General features: G+C 40.7%; 1 protein-coding gene across 6 annotated transcripts in view; it reads right to left on the bottom strand.

Annotated features, from left to right (window-relative positions):
• Positions 1–19,838, bottom strand: part of LOC132395846 (eukaryotic translation initiation factor 4H-like) — a 91,322-nt gene that overhangs the window by 70,848 nt on the left and 636 nt on the right. For 5 of the 6 annotated variants that reach the window (XM_059972960.1, XM_059972963.1, XM_059972961.1 and 2 more), the window contains exon 2: positions 19,614–19,796. In XM_059972960.1, the coding sequence (XP_059828943.1) occupies positions 19,614–19,672 (59 nt within the window). In that variant the 5' untranslated portion in view covers positions 19,673–19,796. Of the gene's footprint in view, positions 1–11,977; positions 15,020–19,613; positions 19,797–19,838 lie in introns of those variants that run through there. The other variant, XR_009512760.1, reaches the window with a different exon arrangement.

Raw genomic sequence — 19,838 nt, 5'->3', positions numbered from 1 at the left:
TAAAATCCTCATTTTCAAACAAGGAGAATAAAACTATTACAATTCACCTGCTGCATTTAAAGAGGAAAGAAGTTGCTGATTGTATTTTGTAATAATTCACAATGCTGTGGGTGAACCCATGAATGAGTGGCAAACGCTAATAGTGAAGAAAGTAGAATAATGTGTGGAAAAAATATCAGAAAACAAACCAGTTACCCAGTTATTTAAATCAGCATTTTTGTAATGATACTCCACTAGTTAATCTGTATAATTATTTCAAATATCCATATTATTCTTGCAAGAGGGAAATACGTTTTAATTTAACACATACTATTAATGGGTGTATTAACTGATAAATAATTCCAAATAACTAAGAGTGTTGTGTAGAAACAACTGCACAAAAGAAACTAAAGATCCAAGGTATGAAATTAGAAGTCTGATCACCTAGCTGTACTCCTACTCCCCGTGTACAGACTGAGACTAAAATCTACAGCATCAGTGATGAGGACCAAGAAGGGAGGTGATGGGAGCACTTACAGGGCTGCTTTGAGTCGGTGAACTAGACAATATTCAGGGATTCATCTTCGAATCTTAATGAATATGTATGGTTGTCACCAACTTCATCAAGACCTGTGTGGATGAGTGGGTGCCTTCGAGAACATACCTGGACATACGCAAAAATGGCCTGTAGATAAACTGGGTGATTTGTAGTTTGCTGAGGGATAGATCTGAGGTATTCAAGTACAATGATCCAGAACCTCTGTATACAAGAAGTTCAGTTACAACATTCAGAAGGCCAATTTAAGAGTGAAAAAGCTACTCCATTTGAAGTTAGAAAATGAATCAGATGCACATGAGCTCTGGCAGGGTTTGCAGGCCATTACTTCCTACAAGGCAAAATCTAACATCATGAATGGCTGAAATGCTTCACTTCCAGATGAGCAAAATGTTTTTTATGCACGCATTGAAAGGGAGAATAAAACTACACCTGTCTGAATGCCTGTATTATCTAGTGATCCTGTTATCTCGATCTCGGAGGATAATGTTAGAAAATCTTTCACAAGGGTGAACTCTTGCAGAGCATCAGGCCCTGATGATGTACTTAGTAAGGTATTGAAAACCTATGCCAACCAACTGGTGGGAGTGTTCAAAGACATCTTCAGTCCCTCACTACTGCAGCCGGAGGTTCATACCTGTTTCAAAAGGGCAACAAACATACCAGTGCACAAGGAGAGGAGGGTGAGCTTTCTCAATGATTATTACTCAGTTGCATTCAGATCTACTCTGATGAAGTGCTTTGAGAGGTTGATCATAGCTAGAATCAAGGACATGGACCTTAATCATACCGTCAGTACTAATCAACAAGCTCCAAAACCTAGGCCTCTGTACATTGGGAGATTAGTCAGTACAGACTGGAAATACCATCTCCTCTTCGCTGACAAACACTGGCACACCTCAAGGATGCATGCTTATCTCACTGCTCTACTCTCTCTACACCCATGACTATGTGGCTAGGCACAGCTCTAACATCATCTAAAAACCTGCCCATGACACAACTATTGTCAGTAAAATTTCAAGATGGTGATGAGGAGCTGTACAGGAGTGGAACAGATCAGCTGGCTGAGTGTCACAACAACAACCTTGCACTCAATGTCAGTAAGACCAAGGAATTTATTATGGACTTCAGGAAAGGGAATTTGAAAACACACACCAGCGTTCTTGAGGAATCAGCTGTGGAAAGGGTAATTCCTAGGTGTCAACATCTCTGAAGATCTATCAGAATGATGCAATTACAAGTAAGGCATGGCAATGACTATATCTCATTAGGAGTTTGAGGAGACTTGGTATGTCACCAAAGACTCTTGCAAATTTCTACACATGTACCATGTAGAGAATTTTAACTACTTGCTTCACTGTCTGGTATGGAGGGAGCTCTGCACAGAATCAGAAAAAGCAAACTCATCTAGTTCCATCATGGGTACCAGCTTCCCCAACATCAAGGCATGCCTCAAAAAGGCAGCATCCGCCATAAAGGACTGCTATCGCCCAGGGCATGTCTTCTCATTGCTACAATTGAAGAAGGGGTACACGTTCATGAAGACACACACTCACTGTTTTAGGAACAGTTTCTTCCCCTCCACCATTAGATTTCTGAGTGGACGATGAACCCATGAACAGTACCCTCACTATTTTTTTTTCTTTTTTTGTTCTCTTTTTGCACTATTTACTTAATTTTATGTTCAACACATACACACACATATATAGATATACATATATCTCTCTTATTGTTATTTATATATTTTATTATGTATTGCGATATACTGCTGCCGTAAGACAATGTACTGTATTTCATAACATATACCAGTGATATTAACCCTGATTCTGATGAAATAGAGAATACCTTTTGGTGTCTTTTGACGTACATTTTGACAGAAAAGCTAAGCTGCAATCTATTCATTTCTGAAATTGCATATGAAATGAAGAGGAACTGTTTGGCAAAGCCAACTGATGCCATCACCTTATAGAAAGGATCCATGAATTAATACATTTGGACATAAATTCATTCAATACCAGTGCCTAATATTTACAGCATGTGCCTATTGAGATATATTCCATTGGACATATTGGAACAGAAATAACTAAAAGTTAATGGCTATCAGTGTTTAGTTTGTTAAAAATCCTGCAATTTGCAGAGTAAGAGATAAGCTTCAATCTTCTGCTAATTGCTCAGCATTTTGTGCAGTCAGGTAATTAATCTTGATAAAGCAGATAAAGCAGATTGGCATAAGGCTTCTTGATAAAGATCATTGCTCTTGTAAAATTCTGAAATAACAAAGTTAATTGGAATATCTTCAACAGTCACATCGACTGGAAGTGATGAATCACGATTTTGGCAATGATAGTTAACCTTGGAGATTTTGAAAGGGATCAATGATGTTTCATTCTAACAGGCGGTGAAAGATTTCCTGTCTTTTTTTAAGATACATTCTTTTTATTCTGTCTTAGTAGATTTCCTCCCCTCCTCCCCCCCCCCCCAGTATTGTCATTCATTATCCAAAGGAAAACTAACTGGGCACATGTTGTTTCAAAATATAGCCTAGGACAGGCGTGGGCAAACTTTTTGACTTGTGGGCCACAAAGGGTTCTAAAATTTGACAGGGGGGCCGGACCAGGAGCAGATGGACGGAGTGTTTTGGTAATACACCTCATAAGAGAAAATAAAATATCATGGGATATGTAGAAAACATGTGCTTTAATTTCAATTGAAAATGAACAAATGCATTACAACAAAATATCTGTCTTTGAAGTCCCATGGTATTTAGCTATTTATTGAAATGACTTTTAAAACACTGAAAATTAAATGAATAAAATACAGCTTTTTTCAATCGTAACAGTTATTATTTTAAAGCACTGAAAATTCTGTTATCCTTCAAGATATTATCAACATCACTCTCCTCCTGACTGTCTTTATTTCAAAAACGGTAGGAGATGCAGGTCTACTTGTCCTGCTCCTTCTTATTCAATTGTCCCCTGTGCCAAAACTCAACAACGACCAGCACAATGACAGAACAGTGACAGCGCGCCAGTATGCGGAGCACGTTATTTGATCTGGAGCACATTTTTTATTTTGAGAACGTACGTGCACCTGCGCACTACTCATGTCCATCACTTAACAGAAATGACATGTAACATGTAAGGCTTATTGAAAAAAATATTTTCAAATGCATTTTTTACATAACACAACGAAGAAACTTATTTTTAATTTCAGTGGGAACAGTGTTGTTGGTCTCCCTTTTTAGCCAGCGCATCAAAGTCTGGATTTAGTTTAGTTGTGGCGATTCTCAGGATGGATCTGAGGTGTTGGTCAGTTAACTTGGATCTGTGGCTGGCTTTGTTGATGTTCATGACGCTGAACGCCTGTTCACACTAATAGGTCGAGCCGAACAAAGAGTAAAGCGCAAATGTGGAGTAATACGCTGCACCTCAACAAAGGTCAATGTATATAGAGTGCGTCATCTATTGGGAAAACGCCAGAATTGCGGGGAAAAAACATTAACAAGGTTTATTAATATAATTTCATCAAGTTCTGCGGGCCGGATTAAAAAGCTTAATGGGCCGCATATGGCCCCCGGGCTGTAGTTTGCCCATGCCTGGCCTAGGATCATTTATTCAGACCAGATAGATTTCTTTGGAAAATAACATACTTGAATACAGATTGAATAATTTGGTAAAACTTTGACTATGCAAAGTTCTCCACTACAGAGGTTTAATTTTGTGTCATTCCTAAATCTGTTGTGCACTAGCAAATTGATTTGTTAAAATTCAAGATATCATTGTGTCAAATGACTATGATGAAGAGAGAAGACAAAATAGATGAACTTTAAAAAAAATCAACTCCATGGAAGGTACATAATTCATAATTTTGTTGGATGGAGTTGCTAATTCTACGCTTGTGGGTCAAGAATATTTACAATGTAAGTTTCTCAGAAGTCCATGTGGCAACTGTTCAGTCAAGGGTCAACTGAAAAATATCAACTACGTAACAAGAGCTGTTATAGCTGACTTGCTAATTATTCCGTAATACCATATTTCTTATATTCTTCCTCCTTGGACTCCTCTCCACTTTCACAGTAGAAAAGAGATACTCCAATCATCCAACTATCTCATCCTACAGACATTGACAGGAGCAAATTGCCCACCTTCTCCAAACTATTAACGATGTGCCCAAAAATTCAAGAGGGACCTGGGCTTTTTCATCTAGACCTGCTATTGCAATGGCACTGTGAAAACTTTGGGGTGAAAATTATTATTAGAGGAATGACCAAACAGATAAACTCCTGCTTCCTGGAGAGCAAGAATTTTAAATCCAAGGTAAAGAGACTCATTGCGACTAAAATTACAAAGGAATTCAGTGAATATAAGTAGATATACAGTGTCATTGACAGTGATGATAGTGAGTTGTATAAAGAATAAAGCCTCTTACTGTCATTTAGAATAGGTAACTTTCACTTTATAAGATTGTAACTGGACTACCATAACTAGATTCAAAGAATTTATAGAAGCTTTAAGCACAACGTAATATATATAACTTGCTTACATTTTCAAAAGGTATCCCATGACACACTAATACACAAGATTGATGGGAGATTCAGGAGCCACGTTGCAGAATGGATCGTTGACTGGCTTCAAGACAAAGCAATGCCAGAGAGTAAAAGGCAGACATTCAGAGTGAAAGCTGTGCTCTGATGTGCTCACAAAGATTGTTACTGAGGGTTATTAACCACCATTTACATTAATGATTTAGACTTAATGAAAAACAATTTCTAAAGTTGTGAATGGGACTAATTTTTGGTGGGGAAGAGTAAGAGGGTGTATAGGAGGACTACAAATAATTCCAGGAATACATAAACTTGTAGAATGTGCAAGTAACTGGCAGATGAGGTTTAGAATAAATAAATGTATAAACAGTACATTGAAAGATACAAATTTGCATCAATGAACCACAGCAATGTTCTGCAGGCCACTTACAATATTTCTAAATACAAGTCTTGAATTACTCTCATGCTATCAGCTGCATGTAATTCCCATTTAAGCAAAATACTTTTAAATCAACTTAACAAAATACATATTTCACAATCTTTTGAAGGACTCAACGTATTTAACTCTCAAGTGGATGAAGGTTCATTGCCATGGCCAGAAGCGAGGCAGAAGGGAGGAACACCAAGCCAGACTGAAATGCACAGGGATGAGGCCCCCTCTGCCCTGTATCTTGTTAGCAAATATGCAGTCACTGGAGAACAAAACAGGACCTGAGGGCAAGACTGTTGTATCAAATGGAAATGAAAATTTGTGTTCTGTGTTTTACGAAGATTTGACTTACTCAGATACGGCAAAGAGGCTCACAGGACCCACAGCTTCCTGATACACAGGATGGACTTAACTACTGATTTGAAAAAGGCACAAGATGGAGCTGTGTGTTTCATGATAAACTCTCTGTGGTGCTCCAATGTGATGATTGTGTCATACTTGAGTTCCCTGACTTGAACATGTAATGATCAAATGGTAATTGTTCTATTTACAAAGCGGGTTCTTCTCTGTGATGCTGACAGCAATTTACTTACCACCAGTGGCCAACTATAATCAAGCGCTTGAGATACTGCAGGATGTCATCAGCAAACCAGAAACAGTCCACCCTGACAGATATCATAGTAAGGGATTTCAATCACGCTTGTTTGAAGAAATCCCTGCCCAATTACCATCGGCATATAACCTGTAGCACTAAAGGTCCCAACACACTAGACTATAGCTATACTCAGATAAGGAATCCCTATCATTCCATGCCCAGACCGCACATCAGGTAATCTAATCACTTGACTGTTCTTCTCCTACCTGCATAGAGGTAGAAGCTAAAGCAAAGGCTCTGGAGATTAGGACAACAAAGAGGTGGTTGTGGGAGACAAAGGAGTGGCTACGCGATTGCTTCAAATCAGTAGACTGCACTGTGTTCGAGGACTCACCTGTGATCTGAACAAATACACCACAGTTGTCATGGACTTCTAATAATCAATAAGCTTTAAGGCTTTGGCCTCAATATCTCCTTGTGCAACTGGATCTTCGATTTCCTCACTTGCAAACTCCAGTCAGTTTGGATTGGCAACAATAACTCCTCCACAATCTCCATCGGCACAGGAACACCACAAGGCTGCATGCTTAGTCCCCTGCTCTACTCACCTTACACTTATGACTGCGTGGCTAAGCACAACTTCAATGCCATATTTAAGTTTGATGATGACACCACTGCTGTAGGCCGAATCAAAGGTGGTGACAAATCAGCATATAGCAGGGAGGTTTAAAATCTGACTGAGTGGTGCCACAACAACTTCTTACCCATGTTAGCAAGGCCAAGGAGCTGATTATTGACTTCAGTAGGAAGATGGTCCATGAGCCAGTCTTCATCGGGAGATCAGAGGTGGAGAGGCTCAGCAACTTTAAATTCCTCTATGTTATCCCCATGTAAGTACAATTACAATGAAAACACAGTAGCGCCTCTGCTTCTTTAGAAGTTTGCGAAGATTCGGCATCACTTCTAAAACTCTGACAAACTTCTGAAGATATGAGGTGGAGATTATACTGACCTGCTGCCTGGTACTGAAACACTAATGGCCTTTAATGGAAAATCCCACAAAAAGTAGCGGATAGGGCCCACTCCAAACAGGTAAAGCCTTCCCTACTACTGTTGGGCATATTTATACCGAGTACCATTCATCATCTGGACTCCCACCACCCAGACATTCTGTCTTCTCATGTTGCCATCAGGATACACACCACCACGTTCAGCAAAAGTTATTAGCCTCAACCATCAGGCACCTGAACTAGAGGAGATAACTTTGCTCAACTTCACTGGCCTCATCACTGAACTGTTTTCATAACCTATAGACTCTCTTTCAAAGACTCTTCATCTCATGTTCTCAATATTTATTGTTGTTATTAATATCATTACTTTTTTTCTTTCTTTTTGTATTTGAACTATTTGTTGTCTTTTGCACACTGGTTGTCCACCATTAGTGTGGTCTTTCATTGATCCTATTACGTTTATTGGATTTATTGAATATGCCCACAAGAAAATAAATGGCAGGATTGTATATGGTGATATATAGGTACTTTGATGATAAATTTACTTTGAACTTTGAAATTCGTTAGAAGAACAAAGGGGTCTCAAATGTACCATTCACTAAGTTGCTCCACACAGCAATACCATTAGAATAAATCAAGCACGAGAGTTTATTTATATCCAGACAATAAGATTTTAAAAGCAAAGTTACGCTGAAGCTGTATTGAAGGTCTAGCATTAGAGAACAAAATGTTTACACCATAAATGGAAGCCATTCAATCTCTACAGACCAATCAGTCCCACCTTCCTTAGAACCCTGTATTTTTTCACCTTTTTGATACTTATCCAGATCTCTCAACACATTTCCAAGAATGTAATCTACTCTTCAAACAATTAAAGCAAATCAACAGAATCATTTTTCTAACCACCTTCATTTTCTAGCCCCTTTTCTGTCAATGAGAACAATAATTATACTCTTTTAAATCCTTCTGTCAAATCCCGTCACAACCTCCTGTGTTTGAAGGAATGCCATTCCATTCTCTCCTATTCATCTCTGGTATCTGCTGCATCCCAATAGTACAGCAGTTAAGAGCTACAGCCTCAAAGCTTCAGCAGTCCAGGTTGGATCCTGACCTCCACTGGTACCTATGTGGAATGTGCACTTTTTCCCTGTGACCAGCTCCTGCATCCCAGGGTAACATGTATGAATACTTACTGTAGCTAATTTAGTACTAATCAATTGGACTGTTTTGTCCTGGAAGCATTGAGTTTCATTAGAGTTGTTGGTGCTATGCTCATCCTGGGAAATGGAGAGTACTCCATCTTGTGCCTTGTATATATGAGAAGTTCTAAGGGTGTCAAGAGGTGGGACATACTCAGAGGCTGGTTTGTAAAACTGTCCTTGTTGGGTCTCAACCTCCATCTTTGTAACTGGATCTTGAATGTCTTGACAGAAAAGCCAGTCAGTTCACATTGGCAAAAGCATCACTCATGGCATCGTGCTGAGCACCAGCCACTCCCAGGGCTGCATGCTCAGCTTATTGCTGTTCACACTGCTGACATATGACTGTACTGCTAGATCATTATAAATGAATCAAGTTCATTGATGACACAATAGTGGTTGGCCTCACCAAAAGTGACTAGGTGGCGAACAAAGAGGAGGTGGAATGGTAGGTAAAGTACAAGCTGGCCATTTCTTACTGCATGGCCTGTCTGTGGAGAGTTAGGAATACCAACTTTCTGGTAATGGACAATCTCACCTGGTCCCTCAACACCACCTCGTTGATGAAAAAAGCACAGCATCATCTCCATTTGCTGAGATTGAGGCGAGTGAGTGTCCCTCCCTCCACCCCATGACATCCAACCAATTTCTATAGGAGATGAATAGAGTCTCTTGACCAGCTGCATCATCATCATCATCATCTGGTATGGGAATTTCAAAGGATTGCAAGAGGATCATTGTAAATTACCCCCCCCCCCGCCAAAAAAATTAGGCACGACATACCATAGCATTGGTACATCCTGCCTAATGCAAGAACCGTTAGGATGGGGAACAGCTTCTTCCTGCAGGCCATAAGGCTACTGAACTCCCTGCTGCCACCCAGGCCTCATCAAGTATGAAGCGCCAGTAGCATTATATGTTTACTTTTTAACATGTTGTAAATGGACGGTGTTGTTAACTTATTTGTTGTAATATTACTTTATATGTTGTGTGTGAGTTATATATTGTGTTGTGCACCTTGGTCTGAAGGAACGTTGTTTCATTTGGTGGTGTACACGTGTATAATTCAATGACAATATTTGTGTGTATGATCCAGTTGAAGTTCTGGCCAATGATGACCACCAGGTGAGAAATACAGATAATTGTAATGCCATTGAATGTCAAAGGTAGGTCGGTGATTAGATTCTCTCATTAGAGATGCTCATCATCTGGCACATGTTGGTGGTACAAATGTGACTTCCCACTTATCAGTGCCTGAACTTTATCTACGTCTTGCTGCATATAGGCATTATCCAAGCAGTTGGGAATGAAATTCAACAATGTACAATCATCTGTAAACAATCCCCCTTCAGATGCTATGGATGAAGTAGCTGAAGATAACTGGAGCCAGAACAAATCCCTGTTGAACACCTGCAGTGATGTCCCATCTTTGGTATGGTTCAACAATTGGCACAGTCACTCTTAGCTCACCTCTGGTCTTCTGTACATGTTTGGAATAAGGCTGTAATGTCATCAGCAGGCAAGTGGCTATGGTAAAATCCTTATCAGCTATCAATAAGTCACCGACTGATATAGGCCACTCAATAACACCCTTACCACCCCTATCCATCACTTTGCTGAGACTAGCAGTAAATAATTTGCCAGATTGAACTAGTGCTGTTTTTTTTTAAATCAATGGGATATCCACGGTCAATTTTTCATATTGCCAGAGGAGCAGCTAGTCCTGAGAAGTAAGGCTGGGATGTTGTCTGATCCAGTAGTCTTTGCGATTTTCAGTGTTCTCACCTAGAGTAAGGGATCCCAACCTTTATGCCATTGTCCAATACCATTAAGCAAGAGGGGTCAGGTTCCCCAAGGTTGGGAAACCCTGAGCTAGAGTAAACAGAATTGACTTGAGACTGGCTTCTTTTACGATGGGATTTCAGCGTCAGCTATTCAATTTATAATAATAATAAAGTAAAAATGAAGCTTGTCTTATGCATCCAAAGCTATCAGAAATAGCAGTTGACGCTAAACTAAATAAAATTTATTGAAAAGTTGAATTCATATAAAAAATTAATTTACTTTGAGCATTAAATTTGAGTATGGCTTACAGCAGTAAAATGTCTGGTATAATTCATATTGTGTAAAGATTGGTCACAAAACAATTATAAAACAAAGTACTATATATATTTTTATTTTCTAACAATTACAGAAGATTTGATCCTTAAATATATTCCGTGACCTCATTTGCCAGGAAGTACATTAGTTAAGTATGGAATATATAAACTGAGAAAGTAATATGTGGAAAGTAAGACTCTGATAATTTGGCATTCAATTGTACGAAAACCCTCACAGTCCAGCATCTGGCTCACTCAGAATGGAGGGGTCTGGAGTTGGAGGTCCACAATGCCGTTCCTGTCGGAGTCTGGACTGTAAACTGAGTGGGCAGCTGCAGTCAGGGTTGGGATCCAAAACATCGGTGCACAAGACTGTGGGTAGGGTTGCAGCTGGAGGACAGTCTGCTGTGCTTGTGAATTCCCCACTCCTTTTAAACTCCAGGTTCACTGGAAATTTACTATACAACTATGTAACAGAGTGTAATTGGATATAAATATAACATCTAGCAGTACAATGTATCTGCTTGTCCAATGTGACTGAAACCCAAGGATGCCAGATTACTGGACCTTTACTGTACCTTCTGCTGTATGATACAGTATATGCCTGGATCAACATAGTCTTAAGGATCACAACTCATAAACACTGTCCATTATCTTTAAAAACAAAAGCACACAATCATGTAGAAATGATGTTAGGGTACCTTGCTTGTTCTATTTTTTAATTTAAATTGAACTCTTGTTATTTTATTCATTGGCTACCTGCAAACACTATAGATGTCAATAATTTTGACACAATCATATTAAGTTGTTCAACCATGTTCATTGAGATGAATAATTTTGATTTAAATCAAGTGGTCTTTGAAACTAATCTTTATTGGGGACCATTAATCCTTCAGTTTTCTATACTGGAGTTCCTCACTTCAAATTATGTGTACTGAATTCAAATTCCAACTCCTAATTACATGCAATATGATTTAAATATGCGTAACAGAAGAAACATGTCATTTGATTTTGCAAATAAATGATTTAACTGAAAATAAGGGGGAATGGAAATAAATTACTCTAACATTAACATACAAATTAGTGCAGATTAACAGTTCTCAGAGATTCCTGTTAACTGTTATTATTATTTAAAACAATTTATTGTCCATTAAAATAATTTCCTTCTTGCATTCATTAACAAATATTGAACTTCTGACACAGATTATGCAACAGTTAAGTAATCTCTTTAAAATATTTTTTCCTGGGACCTTTTCTCCATTAATTACACCAAGTATCAATTAGGATCTGTAGCAGCAAAACTGATTCAAATTCAAACAAAACAATTGCCACCTGCCTGCGACCATACAGACTCGAGTGACATGCCCACAGTTCCAATGATTGCTCCAAAAGTCACAAATTTCATTTGATCCTGTAATAGCAATTAGCAAACATACAATTAAGCATTATTGAGCGTTATCCAGTGGTCAGCAAAGATATGACCCCCCACTGGCCTCTGCTACAAACTGCCATGAAATAAGCTTCCGGTTAAGATGACGCTACCAAAAGTGTGTGACAGCTTTCTGGTAGTCAGACAGTTAAGAAATCTGGCTAAAGACATGACTAAAAATACCTTTTTTGAGGTAAACTGTATATAATTATCACCACAAACAGTGCAAAGGCAAGCGTGGTGAGGTAAGTTCAGGGGATGAGCTGAGGTGGTGTTTTGTAGAATCATTGCAGATGGAGTCCCAATGCCCATACAACTAACCTGGGTGTAGGTTGGATTGCACTGGGCACCAAGGGAAGTCGGAGCCTGGGCAGAGGAGATTCAGTGCCCGTACAACTAACCTGGGTGTGAGGTTGGATTGCTCTGGAAACCGATTTCACTTGTCCTCCACGACGGTCTCTCCTCTCTCTCTCTCTCTACAACGCTGAGGCTATGAAGACTTTCCTGGCTGTTATGCTCCGTATCCGCTAATATGATTAACTGATAAGCCAGGTTTTTAGCCTACTCTGGGGTTCAGATCTAAGTACTCAATTTTGGTTCGGATTGCTGTTGCTCGCTTCAATACTTTGCATGATGTGTTTTTTTCTCTTGCTTATCGGCTGTTGGTCTTTTATTTTTATGCTTTTTTCTTTAATTGGTTTCTTTTTCATTTCTTGTTTTGTGACTACCTGTGAGCAAACAAATCTCAAGGTTCTGTAATTTAAACATTCTTGGATAATAAAGGTACTTTGAATACATAACTTATTCGCTTTGCTTTTACCATGTCCTCACTCATGTGTCCAATTAACATTATAAACACACAACACAGAATACAGAGCAAAAGGGGAACAGATACTTGTCTCTTACAGGATCTACTAGTCACATCACTTCAGTCTGATTCTTGGCTTCAATATTATTGTAATTCAAAACAAACACTAAACTATTAGACAGAGACTATTTATTGACCACAGCTCTGCCTTTAATACTATAATTCCAAATAAACACTATTTCACACACCTGAACAAGGGACTCAACACCTCCCTTTGCAACTGAACCCTTGACTTCCTGACTAACGAATCACAATCACTAGGTGTCTCAGAAAGGCAGCATCCATTATTGAGGACCCCCAGCACTCTGGACATGCCCTTTTCTCACTGTTACTATCAGGTAGGAGGTACTGAAGCCTGAAGGCACACACATGATTTTTTAATCTGTTCTATATAAATATACTGTAATTGATCTACTTATTATTTTTTTTCTTTCTATTTTATGTATTGCATTGAACTGCTGCTGCTAAGTTAACAAATTTCATGACACATGCTGGTGATAATAAACCTGATTCTTCCACCTTGATTCTCAAAACCGGTGCCCCACATGGTTGCATCCTCAACCCAACTCTTCTCCCTATTCACTCATGACTGTGTAGCCAGATCCCACTCTCACTCCATGCATGTTTGCAGGTGACATCACTATCATGGGCCACATCTCAAACAATGATGAGCTGGAGTACAGGAAAGTGATAGTTTAGTGGAATAGTGTCATGATTTTGTCTCAAGGACAGAAAAAATGAAACAGCTGGTCAAACTACAGCAAGTGGAGGGGAGGGTGGGGGAATAACAATGCACACACTGCTGATGTTGAGACAGCTGAAAACTTCAAGTGTCCAGGAATGAACATCATCAATAGCGTGTCATGGTCCAACCACGTAATCAGTGCCTCTACTTTCTCAGGAAGCTAAAACAAATTTGGCATGCCCACTTTGACCCTCACCAGATTTTCTAGATGCATCATGGTTAGGTACAGCAACTGTTCTACCTGAGACAGAAATAATCTGAAAAGTATTATGGACACACAGCTCAGCTCATCACGGAAACCTACCTCTCCTTCATGGACTCCGCCTACGCTTCTGCCTCGGTAAACAGCCAACTGCCCACCCCCCCACCCCCAAATCAGGCAGGTATATAAGATTATGAGAGGCATATGGAGAGTGCACATTTTTCCAAAGGACATCCATTTAAGGTAAGTAGAGATAAGATTTCTTTTTCTCTTTTACACAGTGATAGGGGCTTAGAATGCACTGCTGGAGTTGACAGATGCTGATTCAACAAGGTCATTTAAGAGTCTCGCAGACAGGTACATGAATGGAACATAATGGAGGGTTATGGGCTGTGTAGGAGGGAAGTGTTAGGTTGACTGTGGAGTAGGTTGGCATAACATTGTGGGCTGTAAACCCATCCTGTACTATACTGTTTCATATTCTTAAAGGTTTCTTTTTCTATTTACTACTTGCCAATCCCTCTCTTCCCACCACTACCCACTAAATGAAAAAAAATTTGATCAATGCAGATCACTATCGTGACATAAATATCCTACTCAACAAGTTCGAAGGGAACTGAAATGTCAACTGACGCACAACACAATGAAACAGCTTCCTTGTAGACTAAAACATTCAATTTTGGAGTAGATGTCCATTAAACAAATTAATAAAGAACAAAATTGAGTTTAAGTATAACTATGGTCTTAAGAACTCAGTTCTAATTTATCACTGATTGTTATTCAGATTCAGCAGTATATATTCAAGCTTATATTCAGTATATACTCAGGCATCTTCAACTATTCATTTATCAAAGTACAAATATTTTCTTGCGAGCATTCACAGTAGATACAAAGAAACACAATAGAATCAATGAAAATTGCACTAAACAAAGGCAAACAACCAATGTGCACAAGACAACAAACTGGAAATACAATAATAATAAATAATATTGTGAATATGATTTGTAGTGTTCTTGAAAGTCAGTCCATAGGTTGTGAAATCAGTTCAATGTAGGGGTAAGTGGAATTGTCCATGCTGGTTCAAGAGCCGGATGTTTGAAGGATTCCTAAACCTGGTGGTGTGGGAGTTGAGGCTTTTGTACCTCCTTCCTGATGACAGCAGCGAGAAGAACAGGGCCTGAGTGGTGGGGGTCCTAAATGATGGACGCCACTTTCATGTGACAGTACTCCTTGGCTTTTCCTGTGATGGTCTGGTCTGTAGATCTTTCCATGTTGTTTCCAAACCAGGTCGTGATGCAACCAGTCAGCATACTCTCCACTACACATCTGTTGAAGTTTGTCAATTTTCAGATGGCTTGCAGAATCTGCACAAAATTCCAGTCTTCATATTAGAGATGGCCACACCATGACAAAGTTGTCAGAAAAGCAGGATACAGATGCTTATAGGAATTTCCTCAACAGTGGAAACAGTAATTTCTTTCAAAAACATGAACCTCAAAAATGAATGGTGTTTATTCATATAGCTAATCTGTTATTTTTATAAGAAATACTCAAACAGAAACTACCAAGTCAAAACTGTGAAGGAAAAAGAAAATCTAGATTATATCCTCCTGGAAAATTCAATTATACCATTATTTCTTTCCAATTATTTGATGAGCATCATGGCTTGGCTAATACTTGGCTCAAAGTTTAGCAAATTTTGTGAATAGACAACAATTGCTATTGATACACTCAACATTATTTGCTACAATAAACAGAAGGAAAAATATTCCATGGGTTAAATACAGGTGACCTCACGTTATGGCTGTCAAGTTACAGAAATTTATCCTTACAGAATTCACAGATCACTACCCAAAAAATTGAGCTGCAGATATAATTTGCTCTTACAGAATTTATGGAATAAAGGAAACAAAATCAATTTTTTTTAAACTTGTGTTTCTTCACATATGTAGATGATGCAGCTTCACATTACAGCACATAGCAAAACAATCTGCTTTCTAGGATTTCTATAATAAATTCTAGTAAATCTTTATTAGAAGTGATAACAATTGATGGGATTACCAAATAAATAATAGGATGCTGATACAACCACATCTGGTTCTACAAGATGGATGTGATTAAGCTCGAAAGGGTGCAGAAAAGATATGCAACGTTGATGAGACTGGAAAGCTGAAGTTGTTTTATTACAGTGAAAGCGGCTGAGGGATGACATTTCAGAAGTTTATAGACTCCTGTGGGGCATAGACAAGGTGGACAGCAACATAGTAAAGAAACTAAAATTAGAAATTATGGACTTATAGTGAGAGGAGAAATATTTAAAAGACAGCTGAAGAGCAAACTTTTCCACATTAAGGATACTGGGTATATGGAACGAGCTGGCAGAGCATGTGGCACGAGGTTACAATTACAATTTAGATCAAAGGGCATGTGTTCATGCTGCATAATTCTAAGGCTTCACAGGACAAAACAGTTAAACTCCCAATTGGTTCATGTTTGAGTTAAATTCACAAAAATAATTTCAGGCAAAATACATGCCATGTGCCTGTCATAATTTTTACATTAAAAATCAAAGCCATTTTAGCAGCAGTCAATAAAATCAAGAGCTATCTGTCTGTGCATTTAGTGAACATCTAATGCTCTCTGTAATTTATTGTAAACATTCAGAAGTTTTCTCCCCATAACTTGGGAGTGAGGATTGGGATAAAGAAGATCTACATAAAATAACCAGCCTTAGGAAGCCTCCAACAAGCAGTCGTAAACTCTAGAGGGTGTGACTAAGAAACTTTAGTAAGATGATACTGAAGAAAGCTTCAAATACATACAGTAACACAGCAAAGCAAACAGTTTACTGGACATCTATAAGGTTGTCATGACATGGAGTCTCTAAACACACCAAAACCCAACCCTAATTACTCTAAATAGCAGAACTATCACTAATGAGCTCAGCGGGCAACTGAGGACCAATGAATAAGTGAGAGACGTGGTGTGCCATAATTAATAGTCCTTAAACTCACAATAAGCACTATACAAAAATAAATACCACTTTAGATATCATAATAAATGCTGCTTTGAAATAAGTTTCCTCCACTGGATGAATAATACAGTTTTACACCAGAGAGAACAAGACTTGCTTAAAATATTTTCTTCACTTAGCAACGTCTGTTTGTCACTTTCCTGAGATCATCTCGTCTGAAATTTTGGATTTAAATAAATTTCGCAATTTACAAATTGAGCTATCAAATGAAAGTTACTCAGCTGGGCTACTGCAAGAATGGAAGTGATAATCTCATACTGTTTATTAAACTATGTACTTTGTGAGGCAAAGAAAATCGTGGCAACAAAAGTTAAAATTAAGTCGAATCCGTGGCACACAAAAATGTAATTATGTTATTTTGAGGAGTAATGTATTCAGAGAATGTGTGTGGTTTCAGTCGGTAATCCTGGGGAGTGGTGTGCTGACAGACATCTTCCAGCCTGCTTCCTCTCAAAGCCATCCCTGGCAGCTAACCCCAACCAGGCACCCTCATGCATAGTTACCTACTGTCACACACCTGGTAGATACACTCATTCCCACAAACACCTTCCCCAGTATCTTTACCCATTACCCTCCTCCTCCCCCACCGCCAAATCTTCTCCCCTACATCAACCTTCGGCCCAGCAGCTGTCCCCACCCAGAGTACTGACCCCAACAGCTCCATAGTCCATACACAAAGCCCGCTAATCACACCCTCCCATATCCATCAAAACCTCCTCCCTGTACCAAAATTCAGCCACCTGCACTTCTGGTGTCGATCCAACACACAGTATTACCTCTGTTCCCATCACCAGAGCACTACCCCCACCTCAGTCTGTACTACCCTTGGGACCACCACAGCTCACAATCCCACTGATAGTACTGCTGGACCCACCACCGCCAGGCCCCCCCACACCTCTGATACTACCCTGGACTCACCACAACTAACTCCTCACCCCTCCCATCTTACCCCTTAGAACAGGCATGGGCAAACTGCGGCCCGTTAAGCATTTTAATCCGGCCCGCAGAACTTGATGAAATTATATTAATAAACCTTGTTAACGTTTTTTCCCCGCAATTCTGGCATTTTCCTAATAGATGACGCACTCTATATACATTGACCTTTGTTGAGGTGCAGCGTATTACTCCACATTTGCGCTTTACTCTTTGTTCGGCTCGACCTATTAGTGTGAACAGGCGTTCAGCGTCATGAACATCAACAAAGCCAGCCACAGATCCAAGTTAACTGACCAACACCTCAGATCCATCCTGAGAATCGCCACAATAAAACTAAATCCAGACTTTGATGCGCTGGCTAAAAAGGGAAACCAACAACACTGTTCCCACTGAAATTAAAAATAAGTTTCTTCGTTGTGTTATGTAAAAAATGCATTTGAAAATATTTTCAATAAGCCTTACATGTTACATGTCATTTCTGTTAAGTGATGGACATGAGTAGTGCGCAGGTGCACGTACATTCTCAAAATAAAAAATGCGCTCTAGATCAAATAACGTGCTCCGCATACTGGCACGCTATCATTGTTCTGTCTTTGTGCTGGTCGTTGTTGAGTTTTGGCACAGGGGACAATTGAATAAGAAGGAGCAGGACAAGTAGACCTGCATCTCCTACCGTTTTTGAAATAAAGACAGTCAGGAGGAGAGTGATTATGATAATATCTTGAAGGATAACAGAATTTTCAGTGCTTTAAAATAATAACTGTTACTATTAAAAAAAAGCTGTATTTTATTCATTTAATTTTCAGTGTTTTAAAAGTCATTTCAATAAATAGCTAAATACCATGGGACTTCAAAGACAGATATTTTTGTTGTAATGCATTTGTTCATTTTCAATTGAAATTAAAGCACATGTTTTCTACATATCCCATGATATTTTATTTTCTCTTATGAGGTGTATTACCAAAACATTACCATCTGCTCCTGGTCCGGCCCCCCTGTCAAATTTTAGAACCCTTTGTGGCCCACAAGTCAAAAAGTTTGCCCACCCCTGCCTTAAAAACCACCCCCAGCTGATACTACCCCTGGGCTTACCTCCAGCATCCTCTCCCGCATTACCCCTAGGCTTACCACTACCTAATGTCCCAGTACCACTCCTGGCCCCACCACCAACCCCTCTCCCAGTTCTACCCACGGGCCCACCCCCACCCTCACACTATCCCCTCTCCCGGTTCTAGCCCTGGGCCCACCACCACCCTCTCTCCCGGTCTACCTCTGGGCCCAGTACCCTCTCTCCTGGTTCTACCCCTGGGCCCACCACCATTACACCCCCTTCTCCCATTACCACTCCTGGCCCCAACCTCACCCCACCCCCTCTCCCGGTTCTACCCCCGGGCCCACCCGACCCACCCCCTCTCCCGGTTCTACCCCCGGGCCCACCCGACCCACCCCCTCTCCCTGTTCTACCCCCGGGCCCACCCGACCCACCCCCTCTCCCGGTTCTACCCCCGGGCCCACCCGACCCACCCCCTCTCCCGGTTCTACCCCCGGGCCCACCCGACCCACCCCCTCTCCCGGTTCTACCCCCGGGCCCACCCGACCCACCCCCTCTCCCTGTTCTACCCCCGGGCCCACCCGACCCACCCCCTCTCCCGGTTCTACCCCCGGGCCCACCCGACCCACCCCCTCTCCCTGTTCTACCCCCGGGCCCACCCGACCCACCCCCTCTCCCGGTTCTACCCCCGGGCCCACCCGACCCACCCCCTCTCCCGGTTCTACCCCCGGGCCCACCGGACCCACCCCCTCTCCCGGTTCTACCCCCGGGCCCACCCGACCCACCCCCTCTCCCGGTTCTACCCCCGGGCCCACCCGACCCACCCCCTCTCCCGGTTCTACCCCCGGGCCCACCCGACCCACCCCCTCTCCCGGTTCTACCCCCGGACCCACCACCAGCCACCCATTTCCCACACGAACTCTCCACTGGTACCTACCCCCGGACCCCGCCGCTGCCAAACTGCTGCCGATCATTGTAACTGTCGAAATCCGCCATGTCCTTCTGCCCAACACAGACAAGCCGTCGGCTCCATGGCAACCCGCCTGCCCCGCGGCGCCTTCGTCAGTGCTCGGCCCGTTCACCATGGACCGTCTCCGGTCACTGTCCTCTACCTCATCAGCTGCAAAATTTACAAAAATAATTAATTTACGTTCGTTCATTT

Source organism: Hypanus sabinus, chromosome 6 (genome assembly GCF_030144855.1).
Source record: "Hypanus sabinus isolate sHypSab1 chromosome 6, sHypSab1.hap1, whole genome shotgun sequence".
NCBI classification, from domain to species: domain Eukaryota; kingdom Metazoa; phylum Chordata; class Chondrichthyes; order Myliobatiformes; family Dasyatidae; genus Hypanus; species Hypanus sabinus.
This window is presented reverse-complemented; position numbering and strand designations above follow the sequence as displayed.